Source organism: Bombina bombina, chromosome 5, assembly GCF_027579735.1.
Source record: "Bombina bombina isolate aBomBom1 chromosome 5, aBomBom1.pri, whole genome shotgun sequence".
NCBI classification, from domain to species: Eukaryota; Metazoa; Chordata; class Amphibia; order Anura; family Bombinatoridae; genus Bombina; species Bombina bombina.
In genome coordinates, this window is record NC_069503.1 from 750189835 (window position 1) to 750209629 (window position 19795).

Consider the following 19795-nt stretch of genomic DNA (forward strand, 5'->3'; position numbering starts at 1 on the left):
GGTATATTATAGATGTGCAGATCCGTATTTTTGGACCTTCGTTTGTAAAAGAATATGTATTAGTATACATACAAATTTATTTGCCATTGTTTTAAAAAGTCTGATTTAGAAAACTGAGCGCAATAAAATTAACAATGTACAAAAACAAGGAGTTTGAAAATACGGTAATAGTAACTAAATCCTTGAGTAATTACATAAACTACTTATATCCTTACGAAATATTAGAGGTTTCATTCATCATTACTCTCTGAATTAAATATTTATGTATTTAAATGCTCATTAAAGTAAGGGTAATTCTCGCAGCGCAGTGTAACAATCTTACATTGTCTATTCCTGGGTAACATCTGTTTGAAAATATCGATTCAGACGGTCTGCGGTGTAAATGGAAGGTGACGTATGTAATGACGTTTCTAGATGATCGCGCATGCGCATTACTCACGAAGTCGGACATCTTGATAACTCAGGTTATCATAGACGATTCGTGAAAGAAAAATAAGATTAGATTTGTGGGTTTGGAAATCAATAAAATTTTGGAGCTGCATAACTAGAGTACGGTAAAAATATGGCACGCAAAACTAATTACAAATATGATTAAAATATATGTATTTAAACATTTAAGTTACATTTTTTTCATCGTTTAGTGTCCCTTTAATATGTTGTAAAACCAAAATGAATGTTCACTCACAATAAAGCAAATACTTATTCCACAAAAAATATCATGTATATGAATGGTTAAATTACCAAACATGTAAAGAATTTCCCAAGTTAAAAAGACATTTTTTAACCAATAAATAAACAAATAGTCTAATTTCCTCTTTCTCATCCATAGGACTTAAATTAATAAGAACTACATTTGTATAGTTCAAAGTAATACACAGCTCATGTGTTTCCTTTAGAATGTGAGCTCATGAGTCCACTCTTCCTGTTGATCATTTCATGGTTTACAGCTTATTTCCGTGACTCATGGGCAGGGCCCTCTACCATAATGATTTATGTAAATCTTCTTATTCTGTATGCTTATGTAAATGTCTGCTGATTATTTTACTCTATAACTGTTTGCTTAAAGGGACAGTCAACACCAGAATTTGTGTTGTATAAAAAGATAGATAATCCCTTTATTACCCATTCCCCAGTTTTGCATAACCAACACAGTTATAATAATACACGTTTTACCTCTGTAATTATCTTGTATCTATTCCTCTGCAAGCTGCCCCCTTATTTCAGTTCTTTTGACAGACTTACATTTTACCCAAAATTAGTTTTGTACTCTGCTTGTAATCTAGCCCGTTGTGTAATAGCTTGACAGTTGACACTAGTTTATTTTCACAGAAGAAGATTGACTTCACGTGCGTGAGCTCAATGTTAACTATATGACATACATGAACTAATGCTCTCTAGTGGCGAAAAACTGTCAGATGCATTCAGATTAAAGGCGGCCTTCGAGGTCTTAAGAAATTAGCAATACACTACTGGGAGCTAGCTGCACATAGATGTCATTGTCTCACACAACAGGCTCAGCTAGCTTCCAGTAGTGCATTGCTGCTTCTTCAACAAAGGATTACCTAGAGAAAGAAGTTAATTAGGCAATAGAAGTACATTGGAAAGTTGTTTAAAATTGTAAAATTTATCTGAATCATGGGAAAAAAATGTGGGTACCATGTTCCTTATAGTTTCATTAAAATAGTATAGCACGGGACTAAATGAAGAACTCCACTACTTGAGCAGATTATTTTACGATCCATCGGTTTACTGCTAGGGTGATATCCAACATGACTTTTATTGAGTGCCCTCACATAAGTCTGTTATGTTAATTTTGTGCTTGTAATATGAGTGCAAAATACAAGTGCTATTGATGACGCTGGAGCCATGGTAATGCACCATAATTCTAATAGTTTTGTACTCTGCTTGTAATCTAGATCTTTGTGTAATAGCTTGCCACTAGTTTATTGTCACAGAAAAAGATTGACATTTATTTCTGCATTAAGACCATAAGGATGGAGAGTTTTAAATACTTTTAATAATAACTTTCTAACCTCACTTACCCTTGCAAAAAAGTTTTGCCTTTATCAGTTTGGTTATGGCATTCTTTAAAGGGACAGTATACACTCATTTTCATATAACATGCATGTAATAGACACTACTATAAAGAATAAGATGCACAGATACTGATATAAAAATCCAGTATAAAACTGTTTAAAAACTTACTTAGAAGCTCTCAGTTTAGCTCTGTTGAAAAGGTAGCTGGAAAGCCCACTGCAAGTGGGAAATAAGACACTCCCTCTTCTTTTGCATATGAAAAGACCCTTTACACAAACAGGAGCAAGCTGGAGAAGGTAGCTGACGGTATTCACATAAAACTTTGGGGCTTGGTTAGGAGTCTGAAAATCAGAGCAATGTTATTTAAAAATAAGCAAAACTATACATTTATTTAAATAAAAAACTTTATGGGCTATATAAATAGATCATTTACAAAACATTTATGCAAAGAAAAAATGAGTGTATAATGGCCCTTTAACTTGTTTGGGTAACAAATCATCCATTCTCTCTTCTTTTATATATGTGAAAGGTGTTCTCCTATCCCATCAAATAGGGATCCACTCGTTTTGTCAAAACACTGCTTGTAACATGATCATTCAATGAAAACAATCCTGCTTGTACTATCAATACATTTTAATTACCTGATTAAAGTGATTACACTTTTTTTCTGCATATTTGTATATTATCTGTATTATTTTACTGTACATTTTTTTTTAGAATATTTGTTGAGCTGTTTTTTGGAGTTCTGTTGCTTTCTTTAAAAATGAACCTTGTTAGCCTTGGTGTTATGATTTGTTTATTAAACATGCATTCATGCAGAACTCTGTCCTTTAGAGCTTTAAAAACCTAGGGCAGTAATGCAATAGCCACACAAGTGCAGGCATTTTTAAGAAAAATTGTAACACAAAATGTTTATTATTTTGTGTGTGTGTGGGAATATCATAATTCCGTGGTATTGAGAACAAAGTGCTATTTTCACTTCTGATACTAACAGATATAAATGCAAAACATACCACACCACACTTAAAGGGACACTAAACCCACATTTTTTCTTTTGTGATTCAGATAGAGCATGCAATTTTTTTTTTTTTTTAACTTTTATTTATGATCCAAGTCATTGAACAAGACAAAATCAACCATAATGAAAGCATAACATAAAAGATACAATAGATTCGACAATATAGTACTATATTCAATTATGCATATAGTTAAATTTAAATTAATCATCATGTTGGTGAAAACATGAACATTTTAATTTCCAACAATGCTTGGGATTTTAATTTTCGAACCTCCCCCCCCCCCCCCCCATGCGAAGAAAAAAAAAAAAAAAAAAAAAAAAAAAAAAAGAGAAAAACAAAAAAAAGAAGGGGGGAAAATTTCCCTTTTCCCTTCCCTCTTCCTCCCTCTCCCCCCCCCCTCTCCTCTGCCATCACCCTCCTCCTCCAGAGATTTTACCAGTTTCCTAGCAAAACAATTTCTGTGTTTCTGAAGGGAAAGATTAAATAATCTATTTCTGCAGCAGGGAATATTTTTAAAAAAGTGGCCCATTTATCAAAGAACCTTTTAATATCTTGTTCATTATTTATATCTGCATTTTTCTGATCCAAAATATATTGCTTTTTCATGCAGTTTTTTATTTCAGTAATGCTTGGCATTGCATGACTTTTCCACTTCTTGCAAATTAAATATCTAGTCGCAAGGATAGCGGAGATTATTATTTTTTCCTCGATTTGTTTACCAGGCTCTTCCTTAAGGCATAATATTATTTGATATATTGTCAAGGAGACATGATCTATCTTAAGAACCTTTTTTAACCAATATTCAACCCTAGCCCAAAGATTTCTAATCCTTGGGCAGTGCCAAAACATGTGCGTTAAGTCAGCTGCCTGATACGAACATTTAGGACATTTGTTATACCCTGCATTTGCACATTTAAAGCCTCTCTCGGGGGTAAAATACGCCCCATGGAGGAGCTTAACATGAGCCTCTCTCCAAGTTGCAGAGAGCGTTACTTGTGCAATTTTTTTAATTGACATTTGAATGTTTTTAGGCTCAATATTACTCTGAGAAATTACTGTATTCCAGTAGGAGGCAATCCTTGCCAAAACCGGCTCACCTTTATTTGTACCCAGAAGATGATAACATGGTGCAATTGACATATGGCCATTTCTGGTTAAAACAAGCCAGTCATCGAGTTTACCTAATCCCCAATCCCAGCCTGCTTTCTTGACTAGATCTTGTGCATAATGTCTTAATTGCAAGTACGCAAAGAAATCTTTGTTAGATATATCAAAATCTCTTTTTAGTTCCTGAAATGTTTTAATATATTTTCTCTCTTTGTCAATTATTTGATATACCTTTGTTAGCCCCTGCGTATGCCATTTCCTAAAGACTTCGGAAGATATTCCTGATTGAAAATTAGGGTTACCTATTATGGGCAAAAGGCAAGTAGCGCTGTTATTAATTGAGAGAAGAGTTACTATTTTGTGCCAGGCTTTAAGTGGGTTGAGAATTGTTTTGAGTCGTTTAATTTCTAAGGGGATTTCCTTAGGTGCTAAGTGTAATAATGCAGATAAGGAGTACGGATGGCAGACACTGGCCTCAAGATGGTTGTTCAAAACATAATTATTAGATGAGATCCAATCTACTACAACACGGGCCAGGAAAGAGAGATTATATAACCTTATATCTGGTAAAGCAAGACCTCCATCTTTTTTTGATATTGAAAGTTTCAAAAGAGATATCTTTGACCTCTTATTCTGCCATAGGAACTGGATAAGTGAGGTATTAATTGAACGTATATCTTTTCCTAATAGAATTATTGGTGTGTTTTGAAGTATATATAAGAGTTTTGGGAGAAGAGCCATTTTAAAAAGGGCAATCCTTCCAGAGAGTGATATTGGAAGATTTTGCCATGTCGTAAGCTTTTCTTTGATCAATTTAACTATTGGGGGTACATTCAAAGTGTAGAGATCTGCAGATCTTATCGGGATATGAATTCCTAAATATTTGAAGGAGTCTTTTACTTGGCGAAAAGGAATGTTTAATATTGAGGTTTTATTTTTCCTAAGCCATAACATCTCTGATTTTGCCATGTTTACTTTGTATCCAGAGAATGAGCCAAATTGCTCCAAGATCTGGAAAAGTTTTGGTAAATTTAGTTTGGTATTAGCCAGATAAAGCAGCAGATCATCAGCATAGAAACCAATTTTTATTTCACAGTGGCGAATTTTTATACCATCAAGATGGTGACGAATTTTAATTGCCAGAGGTTCGATAGAGATATTAAATAAAAGTGGGGAGAGAGGACAACCCTGCCTTGTTCCTCTACCTAAGAGAATAGGAGGAGAAATATTGTTATTCACTATCAATCTTGTAGATGGTTGTTTATATAGATTCTTGATAAATTCAAGAAAATTACCTCCGATCCCAAATTGCCTTAACGATGTTTTGATATGTTCATAGAATATTGAATCGAAGGCTTTTTCAGCATCTAAGGAAATAATAGAAAGATCAGGTAAGTCCTCCCCCCCATTAGTTAAGCTAGGTAAAACCTCAAAGTATTCTGTCACCATTAGGGCTTCCCTGATTTTTGAAGCTGAATTGCGATTATTTAGAAAACCTGCTTGGTCAGTATGAATAATTTCTGAGAGCGGCCCCTGAAGTCTAGATGCAAGAATTGCAGTAAGGATTTTGTAATCTGAGTTTAGCAAAGCGATTGGTCTATAAGATTCCTTATGTTCAGGATCTTTTCCGCCTTTTAATATTAAAGTTGTATAAGAATTGGTAAACGAAGAGGGAATCAATTTACCACCAATGAAAAAACTATTGAAGAGCGTACAGAGATGTGAGGTGGCTTCGCCGGTAAGAATTTTGTAAAATTCGTTAGGGAGGCCATCTGGGCCTGCTGCTTTATTTGGGGCAAGTTTAGATATTACTTTCTCTATTTCCTCTATAGAAATAGGAGCGTTGAGGCTGTCAAGCATTTCTGATGTGACAGTAGGATATGTAAAATCCCTCCAGAAGTCATCAGATGCATGTAAATTACTTGTTTTAAATGAATAAAGTTCCTGATAATATTCATTAAATGCAGCCAATATGTCTTCGGCTTTGGAGAGCTGAAGCCCTTTATTATGCAATTTGTCTATGATTGATTGTTTTTTCTCATTTTTTATTAGTTTGGCCAACATCTTACCTGATTTGTTACCATATTTATGTAGTTTAGCCTGCAATTTTAATTCCTTTTGAGTTTCTTGCGATAAAACAAAAGTGTCCCTTTCATTTTTTGCTCTAACATATTTTGCCCAGTTTAAAGGGGTCTTATCGAGCAGATAATGATTATATGCGTTAGTTAAACGTTGGCATGACTCCTTTTCTCTAGTTCGAATTTTCTTATGCAGAGCTGCACTGTATGAAATTATCTCCCCTCTCATCACTGCTTTTGCAGTATCCCAAAATATTTCAGGGCGATTTAGATAATCTCTATTAAAATGTGCGAATTCCTTGTATCTATTTATGAGCCAATTCTTGAATTTTAACTCAGTGATTAAATAATAGGGAAAAAAAAAACGTGCTGGAGTAGAATGGGAACGTGTAAGCTGAAATTCGAGTACAATCGGTGCATGATCTGAGAGAAAGATTGGTCCTATATCTGAATTTACCCCTTGCAATACCATACGTTCATCAATTAAAAATATGTCGATTCTAGAGAGTGTCTTATGCGCCTTGGAGAGGCATGTAAAGTTTTGAATGGAAGGATTTTGCTGTCTCCAAATATCCCGCAGCGCTAGATTCTGCATGATTTTTTTAAACATCTTACCCTCTAGGTTGTCTTTTTTTTGTTTTAATTGTTTAACATTGTGCCTAAGCCTATCGATCGGGCACTGTGGTGCCATGTTATAGTCTCCTCCTACAATTAAGGAACCTTCCGCATAAGATAATAATTTAGTCTGCAGAGTATTCCAGAATTTTGGATCAAACTCGTTAGGGCCATATGTATTGCAAAATGTATACATCTTCTGGGCAATCTTTATTTTCAATAAGACATATCTCCCCCCGATATCAGCCTCAAAATGTACAACTTCTGTATTAATTTTCTTTCCTATTAAAATTGCTACCCCCCTTTTCCTCTTAACACTGGGTGCGAAGTAAATTTCCTTTACCCATGTTGATTTAAGTTTTAGAGATTCTTCAGCTGATAAGTGGGTTTCTTGAATGAACCCTATATCAGTCTGAAGCTTTCGTAAATGATTAAGAATTGCCTTTCTCTTTATAGGGGTGGTTATACCACCAACATTCCACGATACTATTTTACAGTTACTATTCCGCATAATCGATTATGTATTTAGGAGGAAGGAGAGAGAGAGAGAGAAAAAGGAAAAAAAAAAAAAAAAAAAAAAAAAATTAAAAAAAAAGGGGAAGAATATTTTTTGAACAATTACATATTCTCCGCATAGGTGGGGGTAGGACCCTAAGACACGTGTCTAGAAGAGACACAGTCTTCCCCATAAGCAAAAACCTGTAAATTACACTCAGTCTAACAATTGATTATTTAAAATTGTTATTATTAAACTAAGAGCCCAGTGTGTTATAGAAGCTCTCAGCCAATTGGGGTTCTTCAAAGAAATGTGTGACTTCTCCAACTTTAACCTTTAATTTGTAAGGATACATTATGGTTGCCTGGTACCCTTTTTGTATCAATTTGGAGCAAATAGGAGCAAGCTCCCTTCTCCTTGCTGCAGTGTCAGCAGAGAAATCTTGAAACATGAGGATTGTAGCGTCACCAGCCTTAACAGGCTGTTGTTTGCGATAATACTGGAATAAAGTGTGTTTATCTTGAAAATTTAATATTCTAGCGATAACCGGCCTAGGCCTAGTTCTTTCTTTGTTGCCTGATCGAGAGATACCAAGTCTGTGTGCTCTTTCCACTGGGATAGGATATAAAGTAGATGGCATTTTTAAAATTGTAGGCAAGGTTTCTGATATAAAATTAACGAGGTTGTCATATTGCTGCTCTTCCGGAAGACCTATGATTCTTATGTTATTTCTTCTAGAACGGTTTTCAAGATCTTCTAATCTATTTTGAATTTTCTGCACGCTATTGTTTATACCTTCTAGATTGGAGCTGTGTACTATTGTTAAGTCTTCCAGATCCGAAACTCTTTGTTCGGCTTCTTGTAACCTATTTGAAAATTGACGAACCTCTTGTGTAAGGGAGAGAAAATCTTGCTTAATTTCAGCTCTAAGAGCCTCAAATTTAGGGGAGAGCGCATCTGATATATTGGCAACTAAACTATGAATATTAGTTAACTCCTGTATGGCTGATAGATTAAGCATTGTTGATTGTGCTTCTGTGGTGGTCTCTTGATTGCCCTTCAATTTTCTGTCTCTCTGTCTTGCTGCCATTACTGGTGAAGGGTTCCGGGGTGAAGTGTGAAGGAATTTATCCATGTGCCAGTGAAAAGAAAAAAGAAATTAAAAAAATAAAGTGAAGCGAGTTATCTCAGTGAGGGTCAATACAGGGGGTGAATTTATTCTGAATTAAGTTTGAGAGGGTAAACCGTTCTCAATTGGACAAGTGAGGATGGGTATGTGCAGTGTGGTAGCTAAGTGAGGGAAAGGGGAGGAGAAAAAAAAAAAAAAAAAAAAAAAAATAAAAAAAAGTGAGTTAAATCGTGCTATTTAAGTCCAGTCAAGGGTGCAATGATCAGGGATGTTATTACTATGGGCAAAATTGTGACGAATTATGGACTATAAAGAGAATAATATCTCTAGAAGCACCAATAGCAGTGCCTCAGTTAACTTTATAGCCAAAAGAGTGTTATTCCAGCGATTGTATACAATGTATCTTGCAGATTGCGAGATATATGTGCAGTGACCTATTTATAACCAGGTTCCCTCAGTTACATTTATGTATATTTTCAGTGAAAATAGAATCCTTTTTTCCCCCTTTTCCCCTTGAAAATGGGTGTTAAGTAAATTAACTAATAATCTTTGTATTTCTATGCCGGCTTTCCCCCCTGCCAAGTAGATAAAGATGATATTTTATTTTCAGGGAAAACAGGAGATTTATTCTTAATAAAGGCTAATTAAATAGTGTAGTTTAGGGATCTTTTATATTTCTATATAACCTTATCCTTTTAGCAGTAATAAGAAATGATAAATCTTGTAGTGGTTATAAAAAACTCCTTTGATTTTAAGATATTGATTCTCCAAATACACTTAATAACCTTGCATTCCCTTCCCTGAATAAACTTCGCTTCTTAGAGGAGAAAAATACAATGAACTTTTACATGTTATACACAACTTACAATTTTCTAAGCTTAACTCTTGCCTTCAATACATTGATATGGCGATATTGTAACAAAATATAGAAATTACATTTTAACTAAGCCAAAAAAAAAAGCAGAAAGAGAAAAAAAAAGAAAAAAGTTCCTTTGTATAATTAAAGAAATACAGCCAGTCTCTTTATGTGTAGAGCTCTCCACCTTACCTGGAATGTTCCTGTGTTAGTATTCAACTAATGTCAAGATAGGTAGGCGGAGAGAGCCTGCAAATATGGTAGTACCGAATTGCAATACCTGTTTGTGGGGTTTGTTTAGTGTCCAGCTATCAAGCGTTTTTACCAGCACCAGCGCAGCGTTCCCCAGGACAGGCAGACTCGGATAGTACCTCTGTGAAGAAAAAGAAAATCGAAACAGAGAAAACCTGATCCAGGAATATTCGCCTCTTATGCTGACATTTGGCCCCAGCGTCTAAGGAGACCAGGATGAAAACACTTGAAGGCGCCAAGCAAGGAGATCCTCAGCAGCTGTCCCAAGACCGGTCACACTCAGTCCCGACCTCCCACGCAGCACCGGTGGAGGAGGGGGGAAGTCTCCGGCAGACCTTCAGCTAGTCACCTGACAGAACCGCCTCGGATATCCAGCGACCCCTGCTTGAAAATGTACTTCGCCACCACACTTCGGGCCAGCTCCGCAGTTGCTCTCTATCTCCCTCACAACTTCGGTGGGGGAGGGGAAGGTATGTGAGAGGTTCGCCGGATCACTGTAGATACTCGGGGCAGGAGCCAGGGGGGAAAAACAGCAGGTCCTCTGTAGATACAGCTATGCTGAGATGTGTGGACGGCCTTAACCTCCCACGCAGCACCGGTGGGGGAGGGAAGGGTGTGGGAAAAGACTGCTGTTTATGCTGTAGATAGGATTCAGGACAGTTTGTCAGTGTAGCAAAAGGGGTGAAATGAAATCAACCTCGGCCTCCCACGCAGCACCGGTGGGGGAGGGAGGGCATATAAAGAAACTGCTGTTTATATTGCAGGTAGGACTCAGGGCAGTTTTGTCAATATGGTAAGAAAAAGTGAATAAAGTCAGCCTCGACCTCCCACGCAGCACAGGTGGGGGAGGGGAGCACCCAGGTCCTCCTTAAATTTAGATTGAGAGTTCGGCTTGTACATAAAAAAAAAAAGGGAAAAATAAAAAGAGTCCAATTATACAGGCTTTTGCAAGCTGACTAACAGTGTCAGCACAGTGGGATGTCTATCCACTGTCAGGTTCCAGGAGCGATGAAATAAGCTATCCAAATAGCTACCCAGTTCTCTGGGTTAGGCACGAGAGGCTCCGCCAGCAGCTGCAGGACTGGAAGGTAATCTCACACACAGGTGTGTGCAGTTAGCTCCTCCTCCGGAACCATGAACTTGTAATTTTTTAGAGCATGCAATTTTAAGCAACTTTCTAACTTACTCCTATTATCAATTTTTCTTCGTTTTCTTGCTATCGTTATTTGAAAAAGAAGGCAGCTAAGCTAAGGAGCCCGACAAATTTTGGGTTAAGAACCCTAGACAGCACTTGTTTATTGGTGCTGTCCAATCAGCAAGGACAACCCAGCTTGTTCACTAAGAATGGGCCAGCATCTAAACTTACATTCTTGCTTTTCAAATAAAGATACCAAGAGTATGAAGACATTTTGATAATAGGAGTAAATTAGAAAGTTGTTTAAAATTGCATGCTCTTTCTGATTCATAACATTTTTTGGGGTTCAGTGTTCCTTTAACAATACATTCTAATCACACATTTTACAGTATAATACAAGAGCATTGAATAGGGAGGGTTATTTTGTTTCAAATATTTTTAATACCTTTTAAAAATAATTTCACTGCATCATTACATACTGGAAGTTTTAATAGATAATATTTGTAAATATGTTTTTGAATGTTTAGTTAATTTGCCATATGTCTTTCCATGTCCCATAGAGATTTGATCCCTATTGTAGCTGCTCTGGAATACAATCAATGGTTTACAAAGTTGTCAGCGAAGGATATGAAGCTGGTGAGTAATCACAGTATACAGAATCTATAATGAGCTACATTTCTGATATACAGAATCTATAATGAGCTAAAGTTTTGACATTAAGCTTTTATTCTACTTCAAAGTTGTGCATTAAATAAAATGTTTCATGTACATACAGCTATAAAATAATAAATATCAAAGCAAATCACATATCATATATTCATTTTACAGAATTATCACCAATATTAACATAACAGTCCATAATAAAAACAGTACATAAAAAATCAGTCCAAAAGAATTGGTAAAATTGTGTGTGTATGTGTGTGTGTATATATATATATCTCAAAAGTTAATGGTAAACCTCAGTGAAGCTGTGGTGAAGGCTGTGATGAGAAAGGGGATCGATCGGCTTTGGATACGGAGTATACTCACGATCATGTGGCTGAATAACTCTTTGCTCCCCTGGAAAGGGTAAAAACTTACATCCGGTTCTTATGGTTGTCAATTCCTTTTGGCTCCAACGCCTGCTACCGCAGCCTGATGAAACCAGAGGATGCTCGCCTGACACGAAGGTTACCTCCTTATCCTCTGGGGTACTTGAGAGCGAGAAAAATTCTCCTTATGATTCCAGCTGACTCCGGTGATTCCTCGCTGTCTGCCACGTCCTCCTGTGTTCAGCGTCTGAACAAGTGGCCCTGCCCCTTTCTCTGCCTGTCAATATTGAGCCTCCTGTGTCCAAAGGAGCCGTACTGCAATGGAGTTTACGTGGACCTGAAGGTGCTCAGCTTATTTAGAGAAGTTCTTTTACGAAAAATGTTAGAATAGAGAGTCTGCAAGCACTAATCTTCATTAAAAAGTCCAAAATTTATTCAGCATAAAGTTAAAAGGGCTGTTAAAAACCAAATTACACAGCTTCAAGCAGCAAAAACGTCTGACATGTTTCGGCCATAGCCTTAATCATTGACATAATTAAAACCATGTGTGCCATTAAAATGTATACCTTTAGCTGGTTTCTCATTGGTTTACTGAACTACCTTTACACAATCAACTTTGTTACCACCTACTATAGTAGTTATCCCTATGCCTGCCATATGCTACATTTTACTTTACTCACTTCAAATGTATTTTGAACTTATCTTGTTACTTACTTTATCAATTTGATTAAACCTTTATGCTCTTAAACAGTCATATATATATATATCTCTCGTATGATTAGTGAGACATGTGAACAAGCCAGAGTGGTAAATGTGTTTCCTAATCTTTCAAAGGGTGAAAAACAGGCACTCACCAATTTAAAGAATGATCACACAATTATTATTCATGCGGCTGATAAGGGGGGTTCAATCGTTGTTCAAAATTACTCTGATTATAGAGATGAGGCTTATAGACAATTGGCTGACAGTAGTGTCTACTGCAAACTCAGAGGGAATCCTATGAACTCGTTCAAGAAAGAACTGGACCACATATTGAAATGTGGTTTGGAAGCAGGTATGATCGATGAAAATGAATTTGAATTTATGACTACACCATTTCCGGTTATTCCGGTGTTATATCTTTTGCCCAAAGTACACAAAACTTTGACAAAACCTCCCGGCAGACCAATTGTGTCTGCCCGGGACTCTTTGTGTTCTAATGTGGCCATTTTCATAGATCATCACCTGCAACCGGTTGTGAAGGAATCATATTCCTTTATATTAGACTCCCCCTCACTTATTCGAAAACTATTGAACTGGAAAGGTCTAAATTCAGGTGACCTATTGGTCACAATGGATGTGGACAGTCTGCACACCGTTATCCCTCATGGTGGCGGTGTGCAGGCTGTTAGATCCATACTGAGTGAATCATTGGCGTATGCGGGACCACCCATTGAGTTCCTATTAGAACTTCTCACGTTCTGTTTGGAAAAAAACTTTCTCAAATTTGAAAAGGATTTCTTTTTACAAGTATCAGGAACTTCAATGGGCTCTAATATGGCTCCCGCATACGCTAATCTCTATATGTCTTGATACGAAACTACGGTTATGCAGATTCTTATGGTAGATCACATTAGACTATACGTAAGATATATAGATGACGTGTTTCTCAGGTTAATACCTTAAATAAGATTGAGTCCACAATTCGTTTTAAGTTTGTCTATGATAGTGTGAGTATACCTTTTCTGGATTTAAATATCACAATCTATACAGATGATGAGGGTTGTAAATTCTCCACCTGACTATACTCCAAACCCACTGACAAAAACTCCTTACTGCTATCTACAAGTTATCACCCGGAACATCAGAAAAAGAGTGTTGTCTCCTCTCAGCTCACGCGAGTGACCCGTAACAATACACTGTTGGAGACGAGAAGAGTCCAGGAGGAAGAAATTATTACTAAGCTGGAGCAGCGGGGATGCAGGAAGAAGTTGATCAAACAGGTACATAACAAATTGGCACAACAAGATCAAATGACACTACTACAGCCACGAAGTGTCGTGAAGAGTGTGGAAAACAAAGGTGATAATATCAACTTTGTAACAAGTTTCAACCCCATATCTAAGGTTCTGGCTGAGTCAGTCAAAAAGAACTGGGAGATCGGGAGCACGGATAAGATGCTACCATTCTCACGTATAACTGCTCCACGGATGGTTTACAAAAGAGCACCTAATTTGAAAGACATCTTAGTCCACAATGACCCTATAAAGTGTTATGAAAAAGGTACGTGGTTGGACGCCAAGAGAAAATTAGGATGCTACAGATGTGGGGACTGTACTACATGCAACAGCATGTTGACCGGAATGTATTTTCATCACCCTCACACTGGGAGAAAGTACAAGATTCTACATAGATTGTCATGCATGAGCACTTACGTGGTCTATATACTCATGTGTCCATGTTCCCTGATGTATGTAGGGAAAACTTCTACCACTTTCCGTGAGAGGATGGCCAATCATCGCCACCCCTTTAGGCTGGCAATAGATAAGAAGGTATCTGATCAACCGGTCGCTTGGCATTTTCTCCAGGCGGGACAAACACCTGCAAGCCTGAGGACAATTTTAATAGACCACGTGCGCCCCCTGCGGAGGGGAGGCAACAAAAACACCAAACTTCTACAGGTAGAAACCTCTTGGATTTACCGTCTGGATACGGTGGCCCCGAAGGGGTTAAATGTGCAGCTGGACTTTAATGTCTTTCTTTGATGGGATGTCTCTGATTGCTCGATCTAGGTCGTCTCTGCTATAAAGGATGGACGAGTCCTCTAAAGATGTGTACATTAGATGGGACAAATATGGTCTAAAATGATATTGCTCCATGACACAGTGTATTGCTGCGGCCTGATAAAGATTTCTGACATACTCCAATAGACATGAATTTATTATCATCACATTCAGCATTAGATATTATAATTTAATATGCTTGACATTTATCTACTATGTTCATAGTGTTGATACATAGCTTTGACATGCTGGGTATTGAAACTAGGTAATTTGCAGTATTACAGTACGCCCCTTAAGATAATAATGATTGATATGTCAGTTACAGGGTCAACAGTGTATACGATCCATTAGGGTTCTCAAATAGTGTTGGTTTAACACTTTTTACTAACTAATTTCTAAAGGTTAAGGGAATAATCTGATTTTAACCGTAGACAGTTGTCTGTAAATGTTAGTCCGATGTTATCGGAACTACCGCTGCCCGATATGCGCGTTGCCAAGGAGTGTTGCGTGTGACAGGTATACAAACGTCATCACGTAGGCGGAACTATGGTTTAGGGGGTAGATTAGGAGCTTTCTTGGGATAAGGATACTTTGTAAAACACCCATTGAAAAAGATACCAACAGGTATCGAAACGTTTGGGAATGTTTTGACTGATGTTTTGAAGAAGATGGATTAAAGTTTTTTGAAGAGACCAGAGAGTGAAGCGTACTTTCTTCCTTGTTTTGGGGTTAAATGTTATCAATATATATATATATATATATATATATATATATATATATATATATATAAAGACAGGCAAATAAAGACAATCATTTCTTTCGTAACCGATATACATTTGATCAAGTGAAAATATTATATATATATATATATATATATATATATATATATATACATTTTTGAGAAAAAGCTGTGTACTCTAACTGCTAGGTATTACTAGTATCTAACAATATATTTTATATATCCCAGGGTTTGAATATATATCTTGGGAATTACAATTAAGCATTGTATGAATAGTTACATATTACAAGCATTACAAATTATGCTTGTCACCGAGGCTGGTACAAAATAACAACTTAACACAGCACATTAATAATAAGATAGAGTAAATTGAATATATATATATATATATATATATATATATATATATATATATATATATATATATATATGTGTTAGTATATGTTAGTACATGCCAATAGAAGCAATAAGAGCAACTGTTTGAGGTAACTGTTACCATAATTTATTCAAAATGTATTTAATATTTATATTTGGTAGTTTTGGATTGTATATTGTACAAGGAAAATGTGCATATATATATATATATATATATATATATATATATATATATATATATATATATATATATATATGGGATTATTATAAAGATGTCCACATATATGCATACTAATATTTTCACTTGATCAAATGTATAATATAGTTTACGAAAGAAATGATTGTCTTTATTTGCCTATATATATATATATATATATATATATATATATAACTGTTTAAGAGCATAAAGGTTTAATCAAATTGATATAGTAAGTAACAAGATAAGTTCAAAATACCTTTGAAGTGAGTAAAGTGAAATGTAGCATATGGCAGGCATAGGGTTAACTACTATAGTAGGTGGTAACAAAGTTGATTGTGTAAAGGTAGTTCAGTAAACCAATGAGAAACCAGCTAAAGGTATACATTTTAGTGGCACACATGGTTTTAATTATGTCTATGATTAAGGCTACGGCCGAAACATGTCAGACGTTTTTGCTGCTTGAAGCTGTGTAATTTGTTTTTTTACCAACCCTTTTAACTTTATGCTGAATACATTTTGGACTTTTTAATGAAGACTAGTGCTTGCAGACTCTCTATTCTAACATTTTTCGTATATACACAGCAGTATAATTCAATGAAGGTGCAGAAAAATATAGAATGAGAAATCCCAAATCAAACCAATTTAATGTATTCTCAACTAATAAAAATGTGTACACTGAGTAATAATTAACATGTGGTAAAGTTTTCTAATAGTGTTTATCTAGAAGAAAAAATGTATATACATATCTTAAAAGTACAACCTTCAATATAACTACTCACCAGTATTAAAGTCAATCTTATTAATAGGGGCATGTTGTACCTGCTAGATACAGCAGCAAAATAGTGCTGATGTGCTTCAACCCACTCTGGTCTTTTTAAGTTTGCTGCCGTGCACTTGAGATTTAAATACCAGTACCCCACCACCTCCCTGTTATCCACATGATCATGCAAGACTTCAGTGCATATTCCAAGAGAGCATTATTATGCCTGTGCTCCATATTAGGACACTGCTGTGCACTTGAGATTTAAATACCAGTACCCCACCCACCACCTCCCTGTTATCCACATGATCACGCAAGACTTCAGTGCATATTCCAAGAGAGCATTATTATGCATGTGCTCCATATTAGGATGCTTTGGCTGATATTTCCATATTGACTAAATTCGTATTCACTAAATTCAGTAAGATTGATCATTAGTGATGTCGCGAATAGTTCGCCGGCGAATAGTTCCCGGTGAACATAGCATGTTCAAGTTCGCCGCGGACGGCGAACATATGCGATGTTCGATCCGCCCCCTATTCCTCATCATTGAGTAAACTTTGACCCTGTACCTCACAGTCAGAAGACACATTACAGCCAATCAGCAGCAGACCCTCCCTCCCAGACCCTCCTACCTCCTGGACAGCATCCATTTTAGATTCATTCGGAAGCTGCATTCTTAGTGAGAGGAGGGACAGTGTAGCTGCTGCTGATTTAATAGGGAAATCGATAGCTAGGCTAATGTATTCAGTGTCCACTACAGTCCTGAAGGACTCATCTGATCTCTGCTGTAAGGACAGCACTCCAAAAAGCCTTTTTTAGGGCTAGAACATGTCTGCTTTTTTTTTTCCCTGTGTAATCTAATTGCAGTTGCCTGCCTGCCATCGTGTGTGTCAGGCTCACAGCGTATACTGTGCCCACTTGCCCAGTGCCACCACTCATATCTGGTGTAACAGTAGTGTACATTAAAAAACAACAACACTTTTTTGACTGTGAAATAATAGCAGACAGCTGCCAGTTCCCAAGATGGCCGCCAATAAGGCAGATGGGGAGGGTTAGAGAGCTGTTTTTGGGGGATCAGGGAGGTTGGGGGCTAAGGGGGGATGCTACACCACAGCATATGTAAATATGCTATAATTTTTTTTTATTTTTTTTAAAAAAAAACTTTTATTTTAGTACTGGCAGACGTTCTGCCAGTACTTAAGATGGCGGGGACAATTGTGGGGTGGGGGAGGGAAGGGAGCTGTTTGGGAGGGATCAGGCGGTCTGATGTGTCAGGTGGGAGGCTGATCTCTACACTAAAGCTAAAATTAACCCTGCAAGCTCCCTACAAACTACCTAATTAACCCCTTCACTGCTAGCCATAATACACGTGTGATGTGCAGCAGCATTTAGCGGCCTTCTAATTACCAGAAAGCAACGCCAAAGTCATATATGTCTGCTATTTCTGAACAAAGGGGATCCCAGAGAAGCATTTACAACCATTTGTGCCATAATTGCACAAGCTGTTTGTAAATAATTTCAGTGAGAAACCTAAAATTGCGAACAAAATTAAGTTTTTTTTAAATTTGATCGCATTTGGCGGTGAAATGGTGGCATGAAATATACCAAATTGGGCCTAGATCAATACTTTGGGTTGTCTACTACACTACACTTAAGCTAAAATTAACTCTACAAGCTGCCTACATGCTCCCTAATTAACCCCTTCACTGCTGGGCATAAAACACGTGTTTTCTAATTACCAAAAAGCAACGCCAAAGCCATATAAGTCTGCTATAATGGCATGTCTGGCACACAGTGTTGGGGCAAGGGTCCATCTGACCACTGATACCTGGTCTGCAAAGCATGGTCAGGGCAGGTATATCACCTACACTGCGCACTGTGAAGCGGGCGTAACCCTTACACTACCTGATCGATACAACATCATACCTGATGTTTTAAAGCATGTTATTCCAAACAATTTAGGAATGTTAGGCGAATTATGCCCTTTATGGATTAAAACCAGAGTCTGCATCAACTATGTAATTTTCCATGGGAGTTTTGCCATGGATCCCCCTCCGACATGCCACAGTCCAGGTGTTAGTCCCCTTGAAACAACTTTTCCATCACTATTGTGGCCAGAAAGAGTCCCTGTGGGTTTTAAAATTTGCCTGCCTATTGAAGTCTATGGCGGTTCGCCTGGTTTGCCGGTTTGCGAACTTTTGCGGAGGTTTGCGTTCGCCGTTCGCAAACCCAAATTTTTATGTTCGCGACATCACTATTGATCATGTTTTATTCCATTGGTGGCAAATTATTACACAGTTGTCCAAGGAAACATGCAAACATTTTTTGTTGTTGTCTCATAGCATGCAGTGCTACCCCTGGGGTTACCACCATACTGCCCATCTCTACTGCCATACTGTCTAGCCTGATTTCATTTGGCAGTGATCTTCGCAGCCAACCACATCCTCTTAGGTTGTCTGGGGGCTAGAAATCCTAGTATGCTATAGCTTAAAGAGACATGAAACCCAACATTTTTTTATTTTTTTTTATTTTAAACCACGTTCTACTTTACTTCTTTTATCCAGTTTGCTTCCTTCTCTTGGTAGTCTTTTTTGAAGGAGCAGTTATGCACTACTGGAAGCTATCTGAAGACATCTGGTAAACCATTGAAGAGAGGCATTTTTGTGCAGCCACCAATCAGCAGCTAGCTCCCAATAATGCATCGCTTCTCCTGAGCCTACCTAGATATGCTTTTTGACTAAGGATACCAAGAGAATGAAGCAATTTAGATAATAGTAACAAACTGAAAACTTGTTTAAAATCACGTTCTGTCTGAATCTTGAAAGAAAAATTTCGGGTTTCATGTCCCTTTTAAGCAGATGATCATTTTGAATGAATACCCAGTATATATCAGGAGAGCCATCAGAAGACTACTAGGTTTTAAAGTGTTATTCCTAAAGCAGTCATAGTTAATAATTATTGTTGCCTAAAAAGACGTCTTTAAGAATTCTTGTGAAATATAATATTATATGATTATTATTATTAGTAGTAGTTATAATAATAAATATTTTTGTTTTAAAATATGAAGGGGAAGCAAGAGAATGTTAAACAAGGTAATCACCAGTTTGGGCACAGCCTCGAAAAGTTCTACAGTTTTTTCCTAGGTCATTTCACTGTAATTTACATAGATTATTTGAAAATACATCCTTGAAAGCTTGACGAG

The 19795-nt window shown here is 36.9% G+C and overlaps 1 protein-coding gene across 3 annotated transcripts in view; it reads left to right on the top strand.

The window, feature by feature from the left end:
• Positions 1-19795, top strand: part of CARMIL1 (capping protein regulator and myosin 1 linker 1) — a 668567-nt gene that overhangs the window by 316757 nt on the left and 332015 nt on the right. For all 3 annotated transcript variants that reach the window (XM_053714815.1, XM_053714816.1, XM_053714817.1), the window contains exon 9: positions 11285-11360. In XM_053714815.1, the coding sequence (XP_053570790.1) occupies positions 11285-11360 (76 nt within the window). The remainder of the gene's footprint in view (positions 1-11284; positions 11361-19795) is intronic.